The sequence below is a fragment of the Rhipicephalus microplus genome, chromosome 7 (genome assembly GCF_043290135.1).
Source record: "Rhipicephalus microplus isolate Deutch F79 chromosome 7, USDA_Rmic, whole genome shotgun sequence".
In the NCBI taxonomy this organism is placed as follows: Eukaryota; Metazoa; Arthropoda; class Arachnida; order Ixodida; family Ixodidae; genus Rhipicephalus; species Rhipicephalus microplus.
In genome coordinates, this window is record NC_134706.1 from 19569446 (window position 1) to 19592255 (window position 22810).

The following is a 22810-nucleotide window of genomic DNA, read 5'->3' on the forward strand; positions in this document are numbered from 1 at the left end:
TACTGTCCCACTTCTGCAATAGCTCTTCACGGCTGAAATGTGTTGAAATAAAAGAAATAATTAAATCAGACCTACACAGGAGTGTAGGTCTCATTTACTTGATGCACATCAAGACTTGAGTTCTCTTCCAATCTTTTTTATCTTCTTCACATACGCAACTTGTCCCGCTGCGGTGGTCTAGCGGCTAAGGTACTCTGCTGCTGAACCGCAGGTCACGGGACAGCATCCCAGCTGCGGCGGCTGCACTTCCGATAGAGGCGGAAATGCTATAGGCCCGTGTGCTCAGATTTGGGTGCACATCAAAGAACCCCCAGGTGGTCGAAATTTCCAGAGCTCTCCACTACGGCGTCTCTCATAATCATATGGTGGTTTTGGGACGTTATACCTTAGCCGCTAGACTACCAAGGTGGAGCAACGAAGTAAAATTTCAATGACTTGAAATGCATTCTGGCACTTGACATACTAAGCTGAGACTAGGAAGCAAGTTGTAGTGAAGCATTCTGCATTGATTTTTAACCATGCGGAGTTATTAAAAGAAAATTTAAATCTATGAATGCAGGCACTTATTTATACATGTTCCCCATCGGAATGAGGCTGCTCTATTTACGAATAAAAGGCAGTTTCTTGGTATTAGTGGCGTAACTCCATACATGCCACTGTATCGTATTTGCACGACAGTAGGTGCACCTATGTTACGTCACTTAACCTATGTTACGTCGTTTAAATTTTAAATCCAATGTTGAGGGGGTTGACCTGCAATCGTGTTAATACAATACCATGGCAGGTTTTGTTCGCTCGTACAATAGAATATCGATACACAGAATTAGCTTTCAAAGGGGTACTGGCACCAATTTGTGAAGCCGACTTTACTCGGCGAGACGAATCTCCCATATATGAAGAAGGATAACAGCAAATGTGAAGCTTGATAAATGCAGAGAAGATGCATTATTTTCATATTGTAAATTTTCACTCAGCGAATCTACTGACATCGACACTAGCGTGGTGTCACGCTACAGTCTTAGTTCTGGGGACTTCCCATACAAGTGTGACTGGCTGGTTGTGATGACCTCAGGAGCCAGAACAGACCAACATGGCCGCTTGTGTGCCACCAACAGAGGTGCAGAGTCAAGCAGGTATGGGAACGCCACAAAACTTGGCACGAATAAAAACCTCATATCGTCTCGTAACGACACACAGTGGGAACCGTGCGACCACACGGTGGTAACCTAAACCACCTGTTAAAAACAAATTCCAAATAAAATTTCATGTCACATGTGCTCCAACCAGCACAATTTCTATTCTCTTGGGAGGCTTGGTCTCCCATCTGATGTTGAAAAAAAAAAATACAGTAATAGTACAAAATGTTTGAGTCAGTACCCCTTCCAAAGAAACAACTGTCTGTAATTTTGCTTTGTGTTTGGGCACAGCATCCACACCGATATTTTTCAGTAAACAAAACTCTTAATAAACGGAACATAATTTTCTAGCACGTGAGAATTTGCAGCACCGTGTGGTACAAACGTTTCAATGTAAGTGCAAGTAACAACATGAACAATGCAAACAGTGCAAAAAAAAAAACAAGGTGACCAGTGCCTGCATACACGTGGTACTGGATGTGAAAGAACAAGTCCTCCAGGCCCCAGGGGACCAGGAACCGGACGAAGCCGTCACCTTCGTGCAAGAGAGAAAGGGAAAGAAAGAACAAAACACATCAGTGACGACACAGTTGCACACACAAACACCAACTACTTCACTGTAACGCGGAATTCCAATGACGAATGTCGGAACGAGCTTTTTGTTTGTTTCGGAGGAACTCAGTGCTAACAAAAGCAATGACGTGGGAGTCAAGCATCCCAGAGAGATAGTCGGAGAGGGATTCATTGCATGGTCACTCCGAGAAACCAGAAATGTCACTTCGTGAAAATCAGCTGAGTCAGCTAGAAAGCTTTTCGAAGCATTTCCTTTTGTGGGTGTATCTGCTCGGGAGCACCGTGGCAGTCGGCAGTTTTCTTAGCAAGGATGAAAGACCTGGTGGGGCATCTATGACCACAGTAATCTTATGATATCTAGGGCAGTGGTTCTCAAATGTGGGTCCGCGGATTCCAGGGGGTCCGTGAAGCCATTTTTATGATCCGCGAGACTGTGCCACGCATTGATGAACTGTCCAAAATGATGTGATGTGGCACGTTTGTTTGATGTTTTTGGTAGCAATAAAAGGCACCTGCTTCATGCTCCAGTTTTGTTCATTTATCTACATGAACCCCCCCTTCTTACCCTCCGCTGCAAGGAATCCCCCATCTCTTCCACCAGTCCACAAGGGGTCAACGACACATCCATGGCTGAGAACCACTGATCTAGGGTATTACAGGTCAAAACTAAAGTATCCCTATGAGCCATCGCATAGCGAAGGGCTCTGGAAGTTTCGACAGTCTGGTGATCTTTAAGTGCACGAACATCATGCAGAACACAAGCCTCCAGCCTTCCACCTCCACTGAAAAGCAACTGCTGCAGCAGGGGTCAAACCCACAACCTTAGAGTGAACAGCCGAGCACCACAACCCCTGTACCGGTGAAGCAGACTCCATGTCAACACTCACCACGATCAGCGCACAAAAGCACAAGAAACACAAGAAAGTGCACAGCACAGGCGCGGTCTAACAACTGAGAATATCAACTGGCACAGTTTGCTACTTTACTCCATGCCAACAGAAGGCATTTTGAGACTTCACGGCACCACCAAGCTGATTAATGGTGCCAACCGGACATAAGCGGCCGGTCGTGGGAGCGAATGGCAAAAGCGAATGACCACATGCAGGGAATCAATGTAACTCCGCTCTTGAAGGATATGCCATCTTTACTTCGCTCCAGTGCAGAGAATGTATCTCACTCTTGAATTTGAAAGTGTTGCTTAACACAAGAATCGAATGCTCACTCGCTTATTCGATTGGCCGCCAACAAGGTCAATTGGCGGCTTGCGGAGTCAACTGGATGCTCATTAAGTGAACTGACCCCTCCACATCCGCATTGGAATCCAACGTTAAGACAGGCCAACCGTGGGCAACAACAGCCTCACCTTGAGTTCCCGTGCGGCACACCTTGGTCTGCAGAGTGAAACGATAGGCCTGCCAGGGGTGCCACAGGCCGTGCAGGCTCAAGTTGTAGAAGGCCGCACCCTCGGTCAGCGGCACCGTCAACAGCACTTCAGAGAAGCCCCACCACGGGGGTAGCCTGACGTCTCGCCACCGCTCGGAGGGCCGCAGACGCTCTCCCACCACAATCACCTGCGGTCACACTTCCAGCCTATTGAGGGCGCAATGTTGTACACGTTTTGTGATCAAATGTTTTGGCACACCGAATAAAATCGGTCAAGGCTCGACTGGCAGCCAAAACGAGAGAACAGCAGCTGGAAAAGCTGGCGCTGTCAATCATTTTGTCATCTGCTAGGCAAGAGTGGACACAGAATGTATGGAGCCACCTGTCTGTCTGATGGAACATAGAACAGTCTCCGGATGACTTGGATTGGATCGAAATGTAATTGCTCGAGCAGAACAAGCAAGTTAGCCAGCTTTGTGCCTGGCTTAGTCGAATTGCATGCCGATAAAGTGTGAAAATGGCCACCAGTGCAACCACTCCTTGTCTTGTGAAATCGCGACGTCACCTAGCGCCCAATCAAGATATTAATGTAAATAATTGCGACATCACCTAGCACCCATTAAGACAATAATAAAAACTCTTCAATTTCAAGCTCTGAGAAACAATGCTCTCGAATATTGGTTCAGCTATACTAGTTCTATATTTCCTCGTTCCTTTAAAACATTTCTGAATTTATTAAATTCCCCAAGCAGTAAGCGACTGGGGATAGTGAATTTTAGGTTCAATGCAAATTCGAAGCGAATAGTGATTTTGGTCGAATAGTTTCAAAACGTATTCAAATAGCGTATGTGTGTGTGCGTATGTCTGTGTGTGTATTACAAAGAAAAATAGCATATTTGTCATGACCTAATTAATTTACACGCCATTTTTTAAAAACTGAAGCAATGCCTGTACAAATGCCACATTTTGCTTAAGAAAACCATAAAAAACATTGAATAGTAGCAGGATTTGACTTCTGAAACCGTGGTTATCACTTGAGTACAATGCAAGTGATAGCCTGTAGACTATGTTATCTTTTAAACTTGCTATGCTTGGAGCCTATGAGTCCGTTAAAGAACCTTTTAAACTTAGGAAAGTTAATTGATGTGAAAGTACAGTCTCATTTAACTTTGAAGTGGGGCTTCGCAGCGGTGCAGATTTACCCTAATTATGTGTTTTCATGGCTTACTATCACTTCACTGTAGTGAAACTACTTTTACAGAGCAGTTACATGTGAACATTATGCACTTAGATTGGTGCTTTCACGGCTTAGCACCACCACACTGCAATAAAACCACCTTTGCAAAGTGTCACACGAGGACTTGTGTGCGTTTATTCGTTCGTTTCAAATAATTCGAATTCTTCAATAATTTAAATTACATTCAAAGCAAATTCAAATACAGCATTATTAGTTTGTATCAGATATTGTGTTATTCATGCTAATATAATCGAAGGCAAAGAAGAAGTGCCCAAGAAGATTGCGTCAAGAATCTTACGGGGTGCTTCCCCTTTGCCTATTGGCTATGTGCTCCCTCTGATTTTCTTGTGACATCGCATTCTGTTCTATAACAAAATGTGCACAACATCGCACACCATATGAAAGGGGTTACCAACTGCCTCAAGTTAAAGTTTTTTTGCTTCCGTTACAGAAACAAGTTCAATGCGACAGCCTTCTCACGCCTAAGGTGTGCTAGGTACATAAACAGTGCCCCTGCTGCATCGTCATTAACTAAGAGCATTTGTATAGCATTTCACGACTTTCGTACTTCCATTTTTCTTTTGGTATTGCACATTAAGAAACCGAGATGAACCATCACATTTTCATCCATTTTGAATGCTTTTCCGCAAACCGCACTACACTTGAATACTTTGTACCTAAACTACAGCTCATTAGAAGAGCTTATTTCTGAAAAAAATATCCCTGTCACCACTGTTTCTGCGCACAGATGGAACCATCTATGCTTACAAGGAGCACTCGATCAAGCCATCACATAGAGCTATGACGCATGAGAATCGGGAACAGGCTTGGACTGGCTTGCCTTGGACGTAGTGGGCCGGACATGCACCACTAGGGCCTTGAAGCCACGTGCCCTCAACTCTGCACCGGGCGCGGTGAAGCCCCGCCGCTCGATGCCGTAACTGCCTTCGAAGGGGAGCGTCACACCTTCCCGGGAAAGGCTCACACCCATCGTGCTGTGGAGGGAGAAAAAACGCCAGGAGTGCACCTGAACATCTGCTTACACGCCTTGCAAACTTCCCTGTAATTCAGTTATTGCTTCGCTGAGATACACCTAAATGATAGTTAACACTACATCACAAATGTATCGTGAACTCGCAAGTCGGCCATAAATTCAGCAACAAATTGGTTAAAAATGCACCACAAACGCAGCTGCAAGTTTGTCGACACATCATCATAATGTATAAAAGGCACAAAAAAGACGACGTAACAACCAGAAACCAGAGGACTATGCAATCGTTTTAGTGGCTAATTACACCACGAGTTAAAACCAACTCCCCAAACACTGTACCCATAAAATCAAGGAGTGTGTCAACAAGTAGCCACAAGTACACCACAGATTAACCTGAAAATCGGTTAATGCTTCACAGTGTCGAGCATTAACCTGTCTCTTTAATCATCACAGAACAGATAACAATAAAAAATGAAGCATCCCGGCCCATTTCACAATTCAGAGAAAATTCACCCGGAGGTCATTTGACACACTTCGTAATATTTCACCACAAATACCACTTTACCACAAATCCTTCCCCACAAATATGACTTCACTACGAACGCTTCACCTCAAATAGGACTGTTCCATAACTGACTGACAACTTCCTGCTGACTGATCTGATAACCATTTCTTACCAGAGCAGCTTGCCTGATGCAGCTTCCTTATGCACAGCTGTGCAGCCATACAGCCACTCCTTGTTGCCCTGCAAAAGTTCGAGAAGAAAAGGCATCTAGCGGTCAGCAGAAACAAAATGCCAACTAGTGGCCATTTGCGTGCCTTACGAGACCCGATGCCCGCAGCACCACGTAGTCAGACTCCCTGACGGGCATCACCAGCCAACGGGACACCAGCACCTGCAGGACAATCACACACACGCACATAAACTTCACCTGTCTCTCAACTGAGCAATAAAACAATCACCTGCCTCTTAAATTAGACAACCAATTATTTCATCAATAAATCAATCAATTATGTGTTAAATGATTAAAGTAGTCTGACAATACTTTCTGAACAAGGTCAGAAAACACTGTCGTCAAGGCTCCTGTCAACATGCGAGTCGAACTTTATTTAAGAGAGAACACATGCAAAAAACAGAATGTGAGTGTGGACACCTCCTTTTAATTCCAAAACTGATTACCATGACATCATAAATTTAGACAGCATTTACTATGGCATACATAGCACTTAATCGGGTTGTTGTCCTCTGAATGGGATGTAGACTAACCTACCAAGTTTGAGGAGATTTTGTTGGGCCACTGTCGCCAAAATGACTTTGAAACCTATGACACCATGTGCAGAGTTGTCGGTGCAAATTTTTAAAAAGAAACTTTGACCATGATTTTGTCCTCTCTTATTAAAGCTATGATGTTGGAATGAACGACATTATGTTTTCAAGAGCAAAGTTTATAAATATAGACTTATTTACTTCTCCAAAGAGGATGTCGCTCAACCCACCTTCTGCTTGTGAACGCGCCAGGAGCGTTCGATGTGGTCTGACCACTCGCCGCTGGAGCCGAAGTAGATGGGCTGACTACTGGGAGGTTCCTCTGGAAGCTGCTTCCCATACGGTCGCTTGACAAAGTGGAAGTCCACCACCGCCTTGATGCGCTCTCGATCTTTGGTCAGCCTGACCTGTTTTGCAGGGTTACAAATGAAGAGAGGAAATTAATGCCGGTTGCAGCACACTTGTGCGATCTCAGTAAACAGCGAGCAGGCGATTACTGGAAGAGCCGTAATCACCTTCAAGGTCCGTAACCTCCGAGGACCGCAACCTTTGAGAATTGTAACATATGAGAGCCGTAACCCCTAAGGTCTGTAACCTTCAAGGGGCATAATTTTTAAGGGCCGTAACCTTTAAGGGCTTTTAATTTATAAAAGCTGTATCCTTTAAGAGCTGTAACCTTTGAGGGCTGTGACCTTTCACGGCCGTAACCTTCAAAGGCCCTAACCTTTAAGGGCCGCAACCTGGGAGGAGAGCATTTCTGTATGCTCGGCAACGTTGATTTTTTTTCGCTTACAATGCTGCCACAAAAATCTGTGAGTGATAACGAACTTTGTCTGAGAATGTTTGAAGCTAGAACTTCCTAATAAGGGACTTTCAGGTGCAGGCGTGTAAGTTTTATGTTAATTACTTTTGAGGCTTATACTCTGTTCCTTGTAACGGGCAACCAAATGCATGATAGAGCTTTTTTCAAAGTGGTTTTTCATTGTTTTTTTTTTCTTCATTGACAAACCTGAAAACCTCCTTTTCCACATGCTCGCAAAGATCTTCGTATTACCTACATGCCCTGCGAACACCTACCGTGCTCATTCTGTTTCAAGAAAGGTTTTAAATTACGCTACATTTTAAAGATTATTTTTCACCTGCTATAGAAAAGGCTAAGGCATGACATAGTAATTTTTATTGCCCAAACGTACGGGTTAGTTTATTAGATGTTCACGTAAAATTGAGTCGCTCATTTCACGCAACTATTCAGATGTGCATATTATAAAACCATGCGGCCACTTGCCTGGTGACCCTGACGAGTAATTAGATCGAACAAAACTCTTGCAGATGTCACCACCAACTGCTGACACCTGCGCCAAAAAATAAAAGCAGGAGGGCGATTTTTAAATAAATCATCCTAGGTTTAATATGAACACTGTAAAGTCTAAAACATCCGAAGTAGAGGTAGGTCACCACCAACTGCTGACAGCTGTGCCAAAGTGGTAGAGAAGGAGTAGGATTTCTAAATCCAATCATCCAAGGTTTAATTTGAACACTCTGAACTCGTGAACATCTGAATTAGCAAGAATTTTCAATGGTTTCTGCTGTGGCTATGGAGCCCACTACTCTCGTAACAGTTTATATAGTGGCTACGGAAGCCCTACATAAGCTTTTGTATATGATTTTATTTTCAATTGATGAGCGCTGTCATCTTAGAATAATGTTTTGCTGGTTTTCTATGTTATAATAAGAAAATATCATGGTTGTGTAAATGTTGAATGTACCAACCCAAACGTTTTTGTGCATGCGATTTCATTACAGCACTATTTTTTTTTAACGGATACAAAACTGCAACGTTATCAGTCCAAGATGGTGGTGCTGCTGATGATGATGATATATGGTGTTTTTTGGCGCAAGGGCCATTTGATGGCCAAAGAGCGCCAGTTCATGGGACAAGAGATGTGGACAATGATTGTGATTAGTGGCTGTATAAGGGCCATAAAATTCCTCGCGGTAATGCGGGTAAAAACATACAATTAATAAAATCATGACCATGCCAAGAAAGGTGTGTGTGGTGCGAATAGATGACAAAAGTTAATGATAATAAAAACGATGGTGGACATGTATGGCATTAGCACAAGTGCCTCACTCGTTCATACCCTTGCGTCCAAGGGCCGTGAGGCAAGTGCTTTATTGTGTAGCCACCACAGCAAAAACCTCTATGGAGAGGTCGTGCTACGGAATGCCCGGGTATATGACATGAAAGCTATGAATTTCTTTTAAAAACGCTAACAATGATTTATGACTAAAAAGCGGTTCCCTACCGACGAACATTGCAGGGTGTAAAGGTATATGTTGTCGGTAGGGTGATGGAAAGTGTTGTTTTTTTAGAGTGTCCAATTGTTTGCACTGAATTAAAATGTGAAGAACTGTTAGTGCTTCACCACATCTGTCACACAACGGTGGATCGCCACCGGACAGAAGATATGAGTGTGTCGTGTATGTGTGTCCTATCCTGAGCCTCGTTAATGTTATCTCTGTATGACGTGATTTTGATACTGGTGGCCAATGGCCAAGGTGTGGCTTGATAACGTGTAGTTTGTTTTGTGTGTGTGTATCCCACTTGCTCTGCCAGTAGTCCTTGAGCTTTCGTTTGAGAGACGGCTTAAGATCAAGGGCCGGGATTGATATGGATGTAATGGCGGTGCTCTCATGAACGGATGCAGCACGCTGATCCGCCATCATGTTGCCTTGAATTTCACGGTGCCCTGGCACCCAGCACACAACAACATGTTGGTTGAGAGTGTAGAGTGTGCATAAAATGGAGTGAAGTGAAACGAGGACAGGGTTTTTTTGTTTTTTAAGACTGTGCAGAGCCGTTACCACACTGAGGGAGTCTGTATAAATTACTGCTTTTTGTAATTGTAATTGTTTGATGTGTTTAGCTGCCACAAGTATCGCGTAAGCTTCCGCTGTGAAGATACTTGTGCCTGGATGTAGGGGGCCAGCCTCCGAAAAGGAAGGGCCAACAGCAGCGTTGGACACAGAGGAGTTAGACTTAGAGGCATCTGTAAAGAACTCAGGACGTGTGTATTTGTGTTGAAGTTCCAGGAAGTATGTTCGGATATGGGCAATAGGCGCATGTTTTGTAACTTCAAGAAAGGACACATCACAGTCTATTGTCTGCCACTGCCACGGTGGCAGATATGCTACAGGAGCCATTAAACTATGTTCAAGTGAGACTCCAGTTTCCTCAGCTAGACTTTTCAGGCGAACTGAGAAGGGCTGCCTCATCGAAGGCCTGTTTTGAAACAGAATTGAGCTCGACAAATAATTAATAGTAGAGTATGAGGGGTGCCTCTTGTCTGCTTTCACCTTAAGGAAATAAACAAAGGACATGTAAGTTCTCTGCAGATGAAGCGACCACTCATTTGGCTCAACATAAAGGCTTTCTACGGGGCTGGTGCGAAAAGCACCCGTAGAAAGGCGGATGCCCAAATTGTGCACGGGGTCCAGCATCTTTAAAGCACTTTGAGTCGCAGACTGATAAACAATGGCCCCATAATCTAAGCGGGTGCGAATGAGGCTTCTATACAGGTTCATGAGGCATTTCCTGTCACTACCCCACCTAGTATGTGACAACACTTTTATAACATTCATGGCTTTTAAACATTTTGTTTTTAAATACTTTATGTGTGGTACGAAGGTCAATTTGTTGTCCAAGATTAAGCCTAGGAATTTGTGCTCCGCATTTACAGACATACGTTGGCCGTTCAGTTCAATGTCGGGTTCTGAGTGCATGCCTCTCTTTCGGGAGAACAAGACACACGTGCTTTTTCCTCGGTTCAGCCGGAATCCGTTTTCCTCTGCCCATTTGGAGACCTTGTTTAAACCTAACTGAACCTGCCGCTCACACATTGCTAGGTTGCATGACTTGAAGCCAAGCTGGACGTCATCGACATATGTGGAATAGAACATGTTGCGGGGGATAGACAGGTGCAAGGAATTCATTTTAATAATAAAAAGTGTACAACTAAGTACACCACCTTGCGGTACTCCCTTTCTTGCACAAATGTTTGCGAGAAAATACTGCCCACACGGACACGGAATTTCCGATTGGACAAGTAACTCTCGATTATGGAAAGCATTCTACCGCGCACACCCAGGTGAGACAAGTCTTTTAATATGCCAAAACGCCATGTTGTGTCGTAGGCCTTCTCGATATCGAGAAACACTGAGAGGAAGTATTGTTTGTGAACGAAAGCGTCTCGGATCTGTGCCTCGATACGCACCAGATGGTCGTTGGTAGATCCACTCTCTCGAAACCCACACTGAAACTGGTCGAGCAGATTGTGTGTTTCAAGGAAATGTAAAAGTCGGCGGTTTATCATTTTTTCAAAAAGTTTACAAAGGCAGCTGGTTAGTGCAATGGGCCTATAACTTGAAACTGAGGAGGGGTCCTTGCCCTGTTTCAAAATAGGGATAACAATAGCCTCTTTCCAGGAAGCAGGGATGGTGCCTGAAAGCCAGATAGCATTGTATAGAGAGAGTAAAGTTTTTTGCGTTTTGAGCGGCAGGTTTTTCAACATTTCATATGCGACACGGTCGTAGCCTGGAGTGGAATTACTGCAAGAGTTTAGTGACGTTTGTAGCTCAGCTAAGTTGAAAGGTTGGTTGTATGCCTCGTAATTTGTGCACTTGAATTCTAGTTTCTGCTTTTCTATCTTTGCTTTGTATCTTTGGAAAGCTTCAGTGTAGTGTGACAAGCTAGACACCTGCTCATAGTGTACACCGAGGAAGTTCGCTTGATCTTCCAGGCTGTCACCCTGTGTGTTTACGAGTGGGGGTGAGTGTACTTGTCTTCCTGCTACCCTACAAACCATGTTCCAGACTTTAGCCTCTTGTGTATATGAATTTATCCCTGATAAAAACTTGTGCCAGCTTTCTTTTCTGGCCTGCTGACGCGTTCTCCTGCCTCGAGATTTTATTTTCTTAAAGCTCTCAAGGTTTTCCGCTGTCGGCGAGTTCCGCAGCAACCTCCATGTCCTGTTCTGTTCCTTTCGCGCATTCTGACACTCAGTGTTCCACCACGGAGCGTGTCGTTTGCCGGGCAGTCCAGATGTTTGTGGAATGCACTTGGTTGCTGCATCAGTAAGAAAAGCCGTGAAGTACTGCACAGCTTCATCTATGCCTAATCCGCATATGTCAGTCCAATTTAAGTGAGTAAGCTTTTGAAATTGTTCCTAGTCGGCTTTGTTTACCAGCCATTTGGGAACATGTGGAGGACATTCATTTATTATTGGTGTACTCAAAACTAAAGGGAAATGGTCACTTACGTATGGATTATTTATGACTTTACACTGAAGTAATGGTACAAGTGAAGGAGATGCGATACTGAGGTCTATGGAAGAGTAAGTTTTGTTGGCAAGATTATAGTACGTTGCCTCTTTCCTATTCAACAGACAAGCACCCGATGAAATGAGGAATTGTTCAATGAGACGACCTCGTGCATCACAGCGAGAGTCACCCCACAGACCATTATGTGCGTTCAGGTCCACAAGGACCAGATAAGGTTCAGGTAGTTCGTCTATTAAAGACTGGAATTGAAGTTTTTCAAGACGGTGGTGCAGAGGTACGTACAAAGAGCAGACTGTGACAAGTTTGTTTAGAATAACTGCTCGGACAGCCACCGCCTCGAGGGAAGTTTGAAGGGGTAATTGTGTACATGCTATACCTTGACTAACTATAACCGCTACACCACCGGATGGTGCCATGGCATCATCTCTATCCTTTCGGAAGATTACGTAGTTACGTAAAAAGTTTGTGTTTGCTTGTTTTAAGTGTGTCTCTTGTACACACAGCACTCTTGGATTGTGTTCATGGAGGAGTTCTTGTAAGTCATCGAGGTTTCGAAGAAGGCCGCGGATGTTCCACTGTAATATTTCTGTCTGCATATTTAAACAAGAGAGATGCTGCTGTGTGTACAAAGAGTATCCTGTGTTGGAGTGAGCTCGTTAATTCAGGTGTCAGGACGGTCATCCGGCCCCGTTATTGGTTTTTTGTTTTCCTTGGCGCGCTCCAAGGAGGCGCGCCACTCTTTCGGTACCAAGGGTACCGTTGTATCCATTGCCTCCTCAGAGGCACTGGATGCCCGCACATGCGAGCTGGTGGTTTGGATTTTAGGCCTCGCCTGGTGAGGTGAGGCCTTGAGACCAGAGGACCCTGGAGTCTCCGGCCTCGATTTGCTTGGAGGCGGAGTAGACTGAACTACTGCCGCCTTGGGGGCAGGCGTTACAGCCGATGGCTCGCTCTGCGCTGGCCGAAGGGGTGACGAGGGCTGGTGCGGCATTGCCCCCTGACGCGCCGCATCAGCATATGTTGTGCCGTGAAATGTCGACACTCTTCGTCTTGCTTCTTTGAATTTGATGTTTTCTTTGACTTTAAGAGTGATTATTTCTTTTTCTTTCTTCCAGTTAGGACACGAACGCGAATACGCGGCGTGTTCCCCGTCACAATTCACGCAGTGAGGCGTAGTAACACAGTTATCAGATGGGTGGCCGTGGCTGCCACATCTTGCACAAGTTTCCTGACCCTGACAGTTCTGCGAGCCATGACCAAATCGTTGGCCATGACCATCTTGGATTTGGAATGTAGGGACGGACAGAGAGTTTGATGTAGCCTGTGTCTATAGATGAAGGCAGTGTGCTAGATGCGAAAGTGAGTATTAAATGTTTGGTAGGTATTTCTTTGTTGTCGCGTCTGGTGACGATTCGTTTCACATCCGTGACATTTTGCTATTTCCACCCTTCAAGCAGTTGCTGTTCAGACATTTCAAGAAGGTCTGCTTCTGAAACAACTCCGCGTGTGGTGTTCATTGATCTGTGAGGTGAAACGGATACTGGGATATCACCAAATGCTACGAGACTACCAAGTTTTTCATAGTGATGTTTTTCAGGCAGCTCAAGGAGAAGGTCTCCGCTATCCATCTTTGTAACCTTGTATCCTGGGCCAAAGACATCAGTCAGAGATTTCGCAACAAGAAATGGAGATATGGCTCTGGCTTGTTTTGTTGAATTTTTGCTGTGCACGACATGGAATTTTGGAAAGCATTGTCTGGGTGGGTTGAAAATTGATATGTCATCGGTGCGTCCCCTCTTAGGCGGAAGACGATCTAGGAGACGGGGAAATGCAGGTGTTCCCATAGTAGTGTACTTTTTTTCGGCAGCAATGGCGACCACCCACCATGGAGTCCAACCAGGGGACGCTGAAGCACTTAATAGCATAAGGCTGCAGACGCCAGCCGTACATTGCCGCTATAACCACTCAAGATTGAGTAATTACACAAGGTTAACCGTTGCCACCAGGAAAATTGGAAGTAAACAGAAGAGAGAAGTAGACAGGACAAACTAAAAAAGAGAGAGATAAAGACAAAGTTGTAGGGGAGAGAGATAGGAAAAGGTGACTGCCGATTTCCCCTGGGTGGGTCAGCCCAGGGGTGCCGTCTACGTGAAGCCGGGGCCAAAGGGGCGTGTTGCCTCTGCCGGGGGGCCTTAAAGGTCCAATCACCCAGCGTCGGCTCAACCCCCAGGATCCCCTTTTCCCCGGACACGGCAAAGCCACGCACGGCTAAGCGTGGGAGAGAGCCAAAACTCCCCCGTTAGCTCGGGTTCGTGGTGTCGCTACACACCAAACGCCTACTTGCGCAGGCGCCCCTGCGGGGAAGATGGTGGTGCTGCTTGAGCGCGTCCAGGAAATAGTGTATATTGGCTGAAGCCTATGGCCACTACCCAAGGGTGGTCATATTATAATAGGCTCTACAGTTTCATTAAAGGGGAACTGACACAAAATTTCAAGGCCAAGATACCCAGCAGGATCAATTCTCGTGAACATTCATATATCATCTGCAAGATATCAACAGCGAATGTAGCTTGGAAGGTATTTTAAATTAATTTTGAAGTTTGCGTGAGTGACTGACTCCATAGCGCTATAAACACCCTCAGAGGTGACCCCAAGGTGACCCCTTACTTCCCTCACGCCCTCACGTCACCACGCTGTGGTCAACAAAACAAGTTATCATAACGTCATAGCCACCATTTTTCTTTTGCCGCGTTAGTTCCCGAAGTCTATATTTCTCAGCGGCTGGTTGCGAGTGCGTGGCCGTGGCACACGTTTAAAAAGTTTCGTGTTTGGCGACATTCCAGTGCCGTTTCCTATTCGAAAGTAATTCTTGATGCGGGTTGTGCGGAAGTGCGTCACAGTTCTGTGTGCTGATGTGGTCAAGAGTTGCACACGCTAGGTGGCGACAGTTGCACCAAGTTTTGGGAACTCTCTCAAACCGAAACTGTTCGATAATGAGGGGCCTGTAATTAATTATCTATGGCGTGCTACAGCAGACAATGTGCCGCGTCATGACTAACAGCCCTACAGCAATGCATTGCCACAGAAAAACGCGAGGCCAAATTTCTTGTGTAAGTACCCTATTAGGCAAATTTTTTCAGGGAGCCATGCTTCCCATACTGTCTACATAGTGCGCCCCTTTTGAAAGTAAAAAAAAAATTTCAAGAAAACAGCTTATGTCAAGCATGCCAGACTGTCATGTAACATAATACTTGCAATGCCTTGACAGTAAATAATGCAAAGTGAACACAGTATAAGAGCTGCACACATGTTTCAATGTTTAGGAGGCAAAAAAATGTCCTTTTTTACCACACAATTGTCAAGTGGTCTGCAGAGGCCCAGACCCCTGGAACAGCCGTGCTCTGCAATAACAATGAATATATAGCATCAAAATAACAGGAATCACAAGACTTCGAAAAAAAAAAGTTAATAAAATTTATTCAATTTGTTAACCAATGGAAACTTCATTTTGGTGCTGCAATTACCATTAGCAGCCACCCATATAAAAACAAAGTTGACAGATTGGAATAAATGCTCACTGAAACAGTGAAATCTACATATTTTAGAGTATAAACTTGTGTCGGAAGCTTGTCTAATGGGGAGGCGTATTTGCCTGAATTTAAACACTGCCGTTTCCAACCTAAGACTTTAGGATTCCAGAGCCTGAAAGTCAGCCACGATGGCTGCTCACAAAGATCCCCAGGACTTGCGACAATGGGAGAAACATTCTGCTCAGCCAACTTTAACTTGGGCTGCAATTCGGGGCTAAACTACCTCATTTGACACAGCAATTCTTTTAGTGCTATTGTATTACTGTCTCTTACCATCTGCCACTCACGACTGCCCAATCATAATGACAATGCAGACACGGTATTGTTCAAGCCACTGACAAATCAGGAAAACTAAAGGCAAACTATTATTCATGCCCTGGTACGCTGTCACAGAGTGAGTCCTTACTCTATGCTGCTCTTGTCATCCGCCACTTGCAACTGGCTGATCCTACAGATAACGCTGCCAAACTATTGCTGCGACTACTGGCCAAGCTTGAGAACACAAAATGCATTGGCATAAGAAAAGTCATCACTTTGCTATTGCACCCGCTTTTTTTTAATTAAGGGGAATACTGAGTTGTGTTATGCAAGGACATGTACAAGTGCAAAGTGACCTGGACTGAATAATAATAATAATTGCCAAGCATGCCAAGCTCTGCGATAGCATTCATTGCCATTGCTCATGCCTTGCGTGCAATCTTCTTGCGCAACCACGTCAAGTGATGCAAATAGCGCATGTAGCCAACCGACGCTACATTCGGGTACCACTTTCTAAAACGGCCTAGCATTCCTGGGTTTGCAGGGCGCCGAAACTACGACATCATTATGAGGCACACTGCGGTGGCTAAAGAATTTATTTCTACAGCCTAAGGATTCTAACGAGTGCCTAAATTTCAGACATGAGTATTCCTTGCATTAAATCTCATCAGAACTCGAATGCCAGGAATTGAACCCGAGCCTTCAAGCTCAACCTGAACTGCAAATGACGATAAAATGAAAATTTGGAGGAGGTATCAAAACGTGGTGAACTAGCCCAACTGAACAGTACAAGAGAGCAGAACACCCATTACAGAGATACGGAACAATACGGAGGACAACCCCCCTGTCGAGTCCGTACCGTGGTGCTGATGTGGTACGGGTGCGGCTCCAGCCGGGTCAGCTCGGTGCGAACGAGGGTATCCCGAGGCCCGCCACCAACCGAGACCATTATCACGGGTTGCCGCGGCGGCGACCATGTTTTCCGTATTTTCGCGTACACGGCGTCTAGGTGAGAGTCCAAGATGGCTGCATAATATGGGCAAACGCAGAGTTCAATGAAGTACTGACACAAATTTTGCATATTTTCGGTACGCTTTTACAGAAATGCTGAAGAGAAGAAACAATACTTCACGCATTAGTAAAGTTACTCTTTCTTGATACCAAAAATTCAACGGTTGCTGCAAGAAAACGCTTGGAGAGAAAACGTGCAAAAAGTAAATGACAGTGTTGACACTACTTTGAAGTTCTCAAACCAGATACCGTGATGTCATAGATTTTGATGGCATCCTTCTAAGACCTACGTCATTTCTAAAAGTAGTAAAAGAGAAGTAAATTATCATGAGGCACTTAACAAACCAAGTCTCAGCACACATTGAGCACATAGTGGCTGAATTACAATAGATCACTTTGAAATCCATGACGTCACCATCAGATATTTTGGCGGAAAATTTAACAATGAAGCTTTTCACATCAGTTTTGTCATCTATTAATAAACTTATAGTTCGTTTGGGTACACAGAGCGGTGTGCTGCTGTGGGGCGCTCTGTGTTCGTGGTGCTGCAGAGCACCGAGCAAGTTCCCGTGCTCTGCGAAGGGGGACGCGAAAGACCCGCGCATGGGAAAGGAAGGCAACTCAGTAGCTTACAGGGCTGATGAGCAGTCGGGACAAAAGTGGAGAGCCGTCTGAAAAGCGTGTCTCGCAAGAATCAGGCGACGTGCGGTCGTCTGGTTTCAAGTGTGCCGTATGGCATTCATGTGTGACGCCAAAGTAGCTTTGGACCACTGGGCCGACTGGGACATGGTTGGGCTATGCATTCACCCTTTTCGTGACAATACGGCCTGCGAAGCATGCAGACGAGCTTGCCCTCAGCTACGGGTCATTACCAAGTATTCTCTGGATGGCGCGGCGCCTCACTGTCGCATGCACACAATGTCAGCACACAGGGCCTGATAACGTTCTCACCGCATTTAGGGCGGCTTCTATGAAGCGACGTTTAGCGCGCAAGCCGATGCAGCAGGAACGGCTACAAGCAGATGTTGACCAATACACGGGCTATGATGGGAGAGAATAGGACAACACGTGTTGCGCAGAAAACCTGCCCCCTCCCATGTTGTATTTGGAAACATGCTTTTTACCAATGCGGTGTTCGTTATGAAAGTGTTCCTGCAATTGGTTACAGTGACGTGAACCCACATGTGGGATCGGCTCATTTTAAGAACCTTTGTTTAACCAAGGGTTGAAAAGAGGATGTTTAGATGTGAAATGAGGTTCGGGCTTGGACCCAGGCTAATGCCCGAGTGCTGCAATAAAGTGTCTCTTCATCAGAAAACAACTCTTCCTTTGCGCTACTACCGAGCACTCGAGTCATCGAGCGGCATTCAATCCGAACCTCAAACACCTTCCCTCCTTAGCTACCGCTGAAGCTAGTCGAGAAAGAGGAAATTAACTTTTATAATAGCAAAATTAGTGACCGTAGAGTTTAGCAGTATACAGTTTATCGGTCCAAGGTTGAAGCTTTACCTAACTTCCCCGTAAATAAAAACACTGTTGTCAAAAATGTAGGAAGATTATCTGGTGCCTGGGAATGAACTGAATATAGTTCCAATATTGCCACCTTAAAAAATGCTTTCAGCAGCAATATCAAGTAGGTGGCTCCGCAGTGACAACGATTATTATGACATTACGCGTTTTTTACTTTGGCATGAGCCAACCCCTGATTAACTTGCACAAGTAAGAAATTAGATGTCTTAACAGTCAACTTTTTAGATAGAGCACCACCCGTGCGGTATTGATAATAATTGCTTAACGAATGGGAACGTGCACATCATAAGCTTTTGTGCTTTCTTTCTTTTCTGCCATTGTGCACCTTTGCAGTTTTTAGTCAGCGTTGGTAACGTCTCTCTAGCGTTCATGCTGACACACCCCATCTTTGAGTATGTATCACGATACTAGACGATATGAACGAGAGAGCCGCTACAGGACGAGTGCAACACCATAATGCAAGAACATATTGTGGTAACATTAAACAGAATGCCCACGGTTCTGACTGCCCCGTGTGGTAATCACACGAATAGGATTGCCTCGATCTAATCTAGCCTAAACAGCAATCACAACGAGCGTTTCACAAACTCACCCGCGCTGTGGTGAGGTGTGGCGTAGCTCAGTATCAGGGACACGCTGTCGGGGTCAAAATCGTCCAGCGTGAACAGGGACCGTGCCACCATACCACCCTGCAATGACAAGCGTGACAATTACCATGACCATGACAATGGGGAGAAGAGTAAAGTTGGCAACAGGTGGAATACAGTTCTAAACTGTGTCGTAACAATGCTGCACCCCGAGCCAAAATACATTAATGGCGTTTGATACTCGCCGTGAGCATTCCCAGCCAGCCCTGGTAAGGCCAGCCTGTATATCGTAATGGGGCACTCGTTACACGAAAGATATACACTCTTCGCACTGCTTTAATATAACGGTCACTGATGTTCAGAAATGGAGAACAAAGACACGAGCTTGGCTCGTAGCAACGACAAGAAGCCCTTCATTAGCATCGTCCCAACTATATACCTCGTGCCGGGTGGCGCTCACGTGCGATCAGCGTTGTCCTTTAGCTGACTAATCAAGGCGTGCACTACAGCTGCCACTAGCTTAGCCGTTTCCCGCTCTTTAACTTCCTCATCCACTCCTTTAATCCCTTATCCCACTGGCATTCTTTCCAGCAATAACATATAAAATAATTTACTGCTTCGAACAGTTCTGAACTACCCTTAGAAATCAGATTATTATGCATAAAACACTTTACAACGCAAACTCACATGCAATTCGGCATTTCATTTCAAATGCCGAGCCATGCCGCGCCTCAGTAATTGCACATCTTCTAACCAACCAAACAAAAACACTTACATCATGAAAAATATTCGTCCCAACAAAATGTCATTGTTTTTGAAAATGGCTATCAAATGGTGCACTAAATTTGTGTGACAATGCAAGATATGGCAAGAAAATTAGAATTAAAAAGGTAATGATAAGTCCTCTTCTTATCTGTTTGTGCTTTCCTGTTTTATTTTTTTATGTTTGCTTTTGATTTGTATTTTGATGTCCACCCCTCAAGTGATGCCATTATGGGATCTTTGAGGAATAAGTAAATAAATAAGATATAAGCAAAAATTTTATTCGTGTTCTTCAATGATGGATTTGCTTCAGTAAGCTTCAAGGTAGTTGCATGGTTCTGTAATGCCGTGAAGAGAGCTTACAGTGGAGAAATAAGCAGCATACAGTCAATGAATGAAAGAAGGGGAATTTTAAGTGCTCGTTTTCCCTGCATGCAGTCAAGTGTTCGTACGTGCGATTGTTCGTTATAAAAAAAAAGTATGCTGCTGCTTTAGGAACGCAAAAATGTATTCGAATTTGACACACATTCCCAGACTTGTTCAGGTAATAATAACAATACTTGGCAGGCCAATTTTGTATCACAGTATTGCTCTCTCAAATGTCAATAAACAATTATTATCATTATTATGAATTAGGGTTTTGAACGCAAAAACCATTATATGATTATGAATGAGAACTTATAGACAATGATGCCAAGGAAAGCATAGGGGATGTTATTAGAAGGAATTGTAGTGTAAATGCGGAGAGAAAAAAAAAAGACAGAAAAGTGGAGGGTTTCAGAAATTTCAACCATCTTGTGGTGTCGTGCACCGACGTTGCACAGTACACCGGCCTCCATCGATGTGTGACCGCCGTAATATGGCTCAAACCCATGACCTTTACGTCAGCGGTCGAGCACCTAAAGACTGTACCACTGTGGCAAACAAAAGGAAGAAGCATTTTGCACGCCACGTGATCTTAGCATAGAATGTTAATGAAGGGATGATTAATAGAAAAAACAATGTTTCACCCTGTAAGCTCTTCTCTGTTCTCAAACGCCATGACACACTGAGCTTCTTCGAATTACACGTCCTGGACGAACGCCAGTGGCGCATTCGTTTTTCTTGGGGGACTAATCGGAAGCTACACCCACTGGTCCGGGACCGCTCAGATGCATGTTCGTTTTTCACGTGCCTGGCGACGTACGGCGGCCCGGTGCGCATGGCTGTACGGCCATCTTAAGTTAGACACGAGAAATTTTTGATGCGCTTCTGCTCTCTCTTCATTTTTCTTTCCGCTTTTTGCACGTTTCTGGATTCCGCATTGTGTTGCCCACCCAGTTTTTGTGGGTGTTCTGAGTCATGTCGAGTGTGTGTGTATTCCCGAAGGCCAGGCAAACACGCATGATACTCGCCAGGAGAAAGAGCTGTGGAACGATCACGCGAGTCTACCAAGAGTGTGTGCTCGAGCAGCTTACAGCAAGTTGCATCACAACGGAAATAGGCATAATTATTTATCTAACTACTGTTGAAGTTGGAATTGGGCCGGCGTTGTGGCTTGTGTCGCTGCCATGAACGGAGCAAACTAGAACAGACGGCATAGCAGATGCCAAAGCGGACGAAAACCGCATCAAGCGCACAGATGACCCTGGGCCGCTCGGACTCGCTCGGGACTTTTGAATCACATGCATGTGACATAGCCGCCGATGAGCAGAGGCGTCCGCGGGCCGCTGCCGGCAAGTGGTCCGGGACTTGGTAAATCGATGAAGCTCACTGATGCGGTCACGTGAACGGGAGAGGAGTACGAACCATGGAGTGACCGAGGATGACCAGGCTGGCATTGGGCGTTGACTTGTACAGGTTGCGGATGGTGCGGACGCACTCGTGCAGAAAGCCTGCAATGTCCAGACAAAGACGAACACCAGGACGCTTGAGCAGAGTAACCATCTGAAGGGCTTTGATTGAGATAGCATGCTGCTACAGACACTTTGCTCAAACTTCTAGTTTTCTTGCTGTCGTTATATCACAACTGCAACTACATACTGTAATTTAAATGATTACAATTGTTAGGCTTTACTACCCCAATATAACATACTGTGTTTACTCTAAAATAGTGTGAGAAGACATATAGGTTGACCCATTCACGCTGTGCTTTCTATGCAATAAAAAATACAATTATTCAAATATCGATCAAATAAGTTTTTTTTTCAATTATCTCCACATTTATTATGTAATGCAGCTACATACCTCGCACAGGAACTCCTGCACCCACCCAAAAGTCACTTGGTAATGTTATACATGATTGAATAGAGCAAGTGCAAATCCTAAATACGACATAAACTATCATCATCATCATCAGCCTGACTATGTCCTCTGCAGGACAAAGGCCTCTCTCATGTTCCGCCAGTTAACCCGGTCTTGTGCTTGCTGCTGCCAATTTATACCCGCAAACTTCTTAATCTCATCTGCCCACCTAACCTTCTGTCTCCCCCTAACCCGCTTCCCTTCTCTGGGAATCCAGTTAGTTAGCCTTAACGACCAGCGGTTATCCTGCCTACGCCCTACATGCCTGGCCCATGTCCATTTCTTCTTCTTGATTTCAGCTATGATATCCTTAACCCCCGTTTGTTCCCTAATCCACTCTGCTCTCTTCTTGTCTTTTAAGGGGCGAATTACAACTCAGCATTACGGAGTTAGACAAGGAGAGCAGAAAGGTGGGCCTTAAATGAATCTGCAGAAAACAAAAGTAATGTACAACAACCTCGGAAAAGAGCAGCGCTTCGAGATAGGTAATAGTGCACTTCAAGTTGTAAAAGACTATGTCTATTTAGGGCAGGTAATAACCGCGGAGCCGAACCACGAGATTGAAATAACTAAAATAATAAGAATGGGGTGGAGCACATTTGGCAAGCACTCTCAAATTATGACAGGTAGATTGCCACTATCCCTCAAGAGGAAGGTATATAGCAGCTGTATCTTGCCGGTACTTAGCTACAGAGCAGAAACCTGGAGACTTACAAAGAGGGTTCAGCTTAAATTGAGGACGACGCAACGAACAATGGAAAGAAAAATGGTAGGTGTAACCTTAAAAGACATAAACTATAAGGCGGAATAAACATAGCATATGGAGCTTCAGAAAATGAAATCTCAATCTATGAAAAGAATA

The 22810-nt window shown here is 44.7% G+C and overlaps 1 protein-coding gene across 2 annotated transcripts in view; it reads right to left on the reverse strand.

The window, feature by feature from the left end:
* The window catches only part of PGAP1 (GPI inositol-deacylase), a 50152-nt gene that overhangs the window by 22058 nt on the left and 5284 nt on the right, over nucleotides 1-22810 (reverse strand). For both annotated transcript variants that reach the window (XM_075868796.1, XM_037430419.2), the window contains exons 4-14: nucleotides 21454-21539; nucleotides 18909-19005; nucleotides 16635-16801; nucleotides 15276-15328; nucleotides 7873-7939; nucleotides 6818-6994; nucleotides 6145-6216; nucleotides 5998-6065; nucleotides 5171-5324; nucleotides 3073-3280; nucleotides 1602-1671 (exon numbers count right to left, since the gene is read on the reverse strand). In XM_075868796.1, coding sequence (XP_075724911.1) covers nucleotides 1602-1671; nucleotides 3073-3280; nucleotides 5171-5324; nucleotides 5998-6065; nucleotides 6145-6216; nucleotides 6818-6994; nucleotides 7873-7939; nucleotides 15276-15328; nucleotides 16635-16801; nucleotides 18909-19005; nucleotides 21454-21539 — 1219 coding nt within the window. The remainder of the gene's footprint in view (nucleotides 1-1601; nucleotides 1672-3072; nucleotides 3281-5170; nucleotides 5325-5997; nucleotides 6066-6144; nucleotides 6217-6817; nucleotides 6995-7872; nucleotides 7940-15275; nucleotides 15329-16634; nucleotides 16802-18908; nucleotides 19006-21453; nucleotides 21540-22810) is intronic.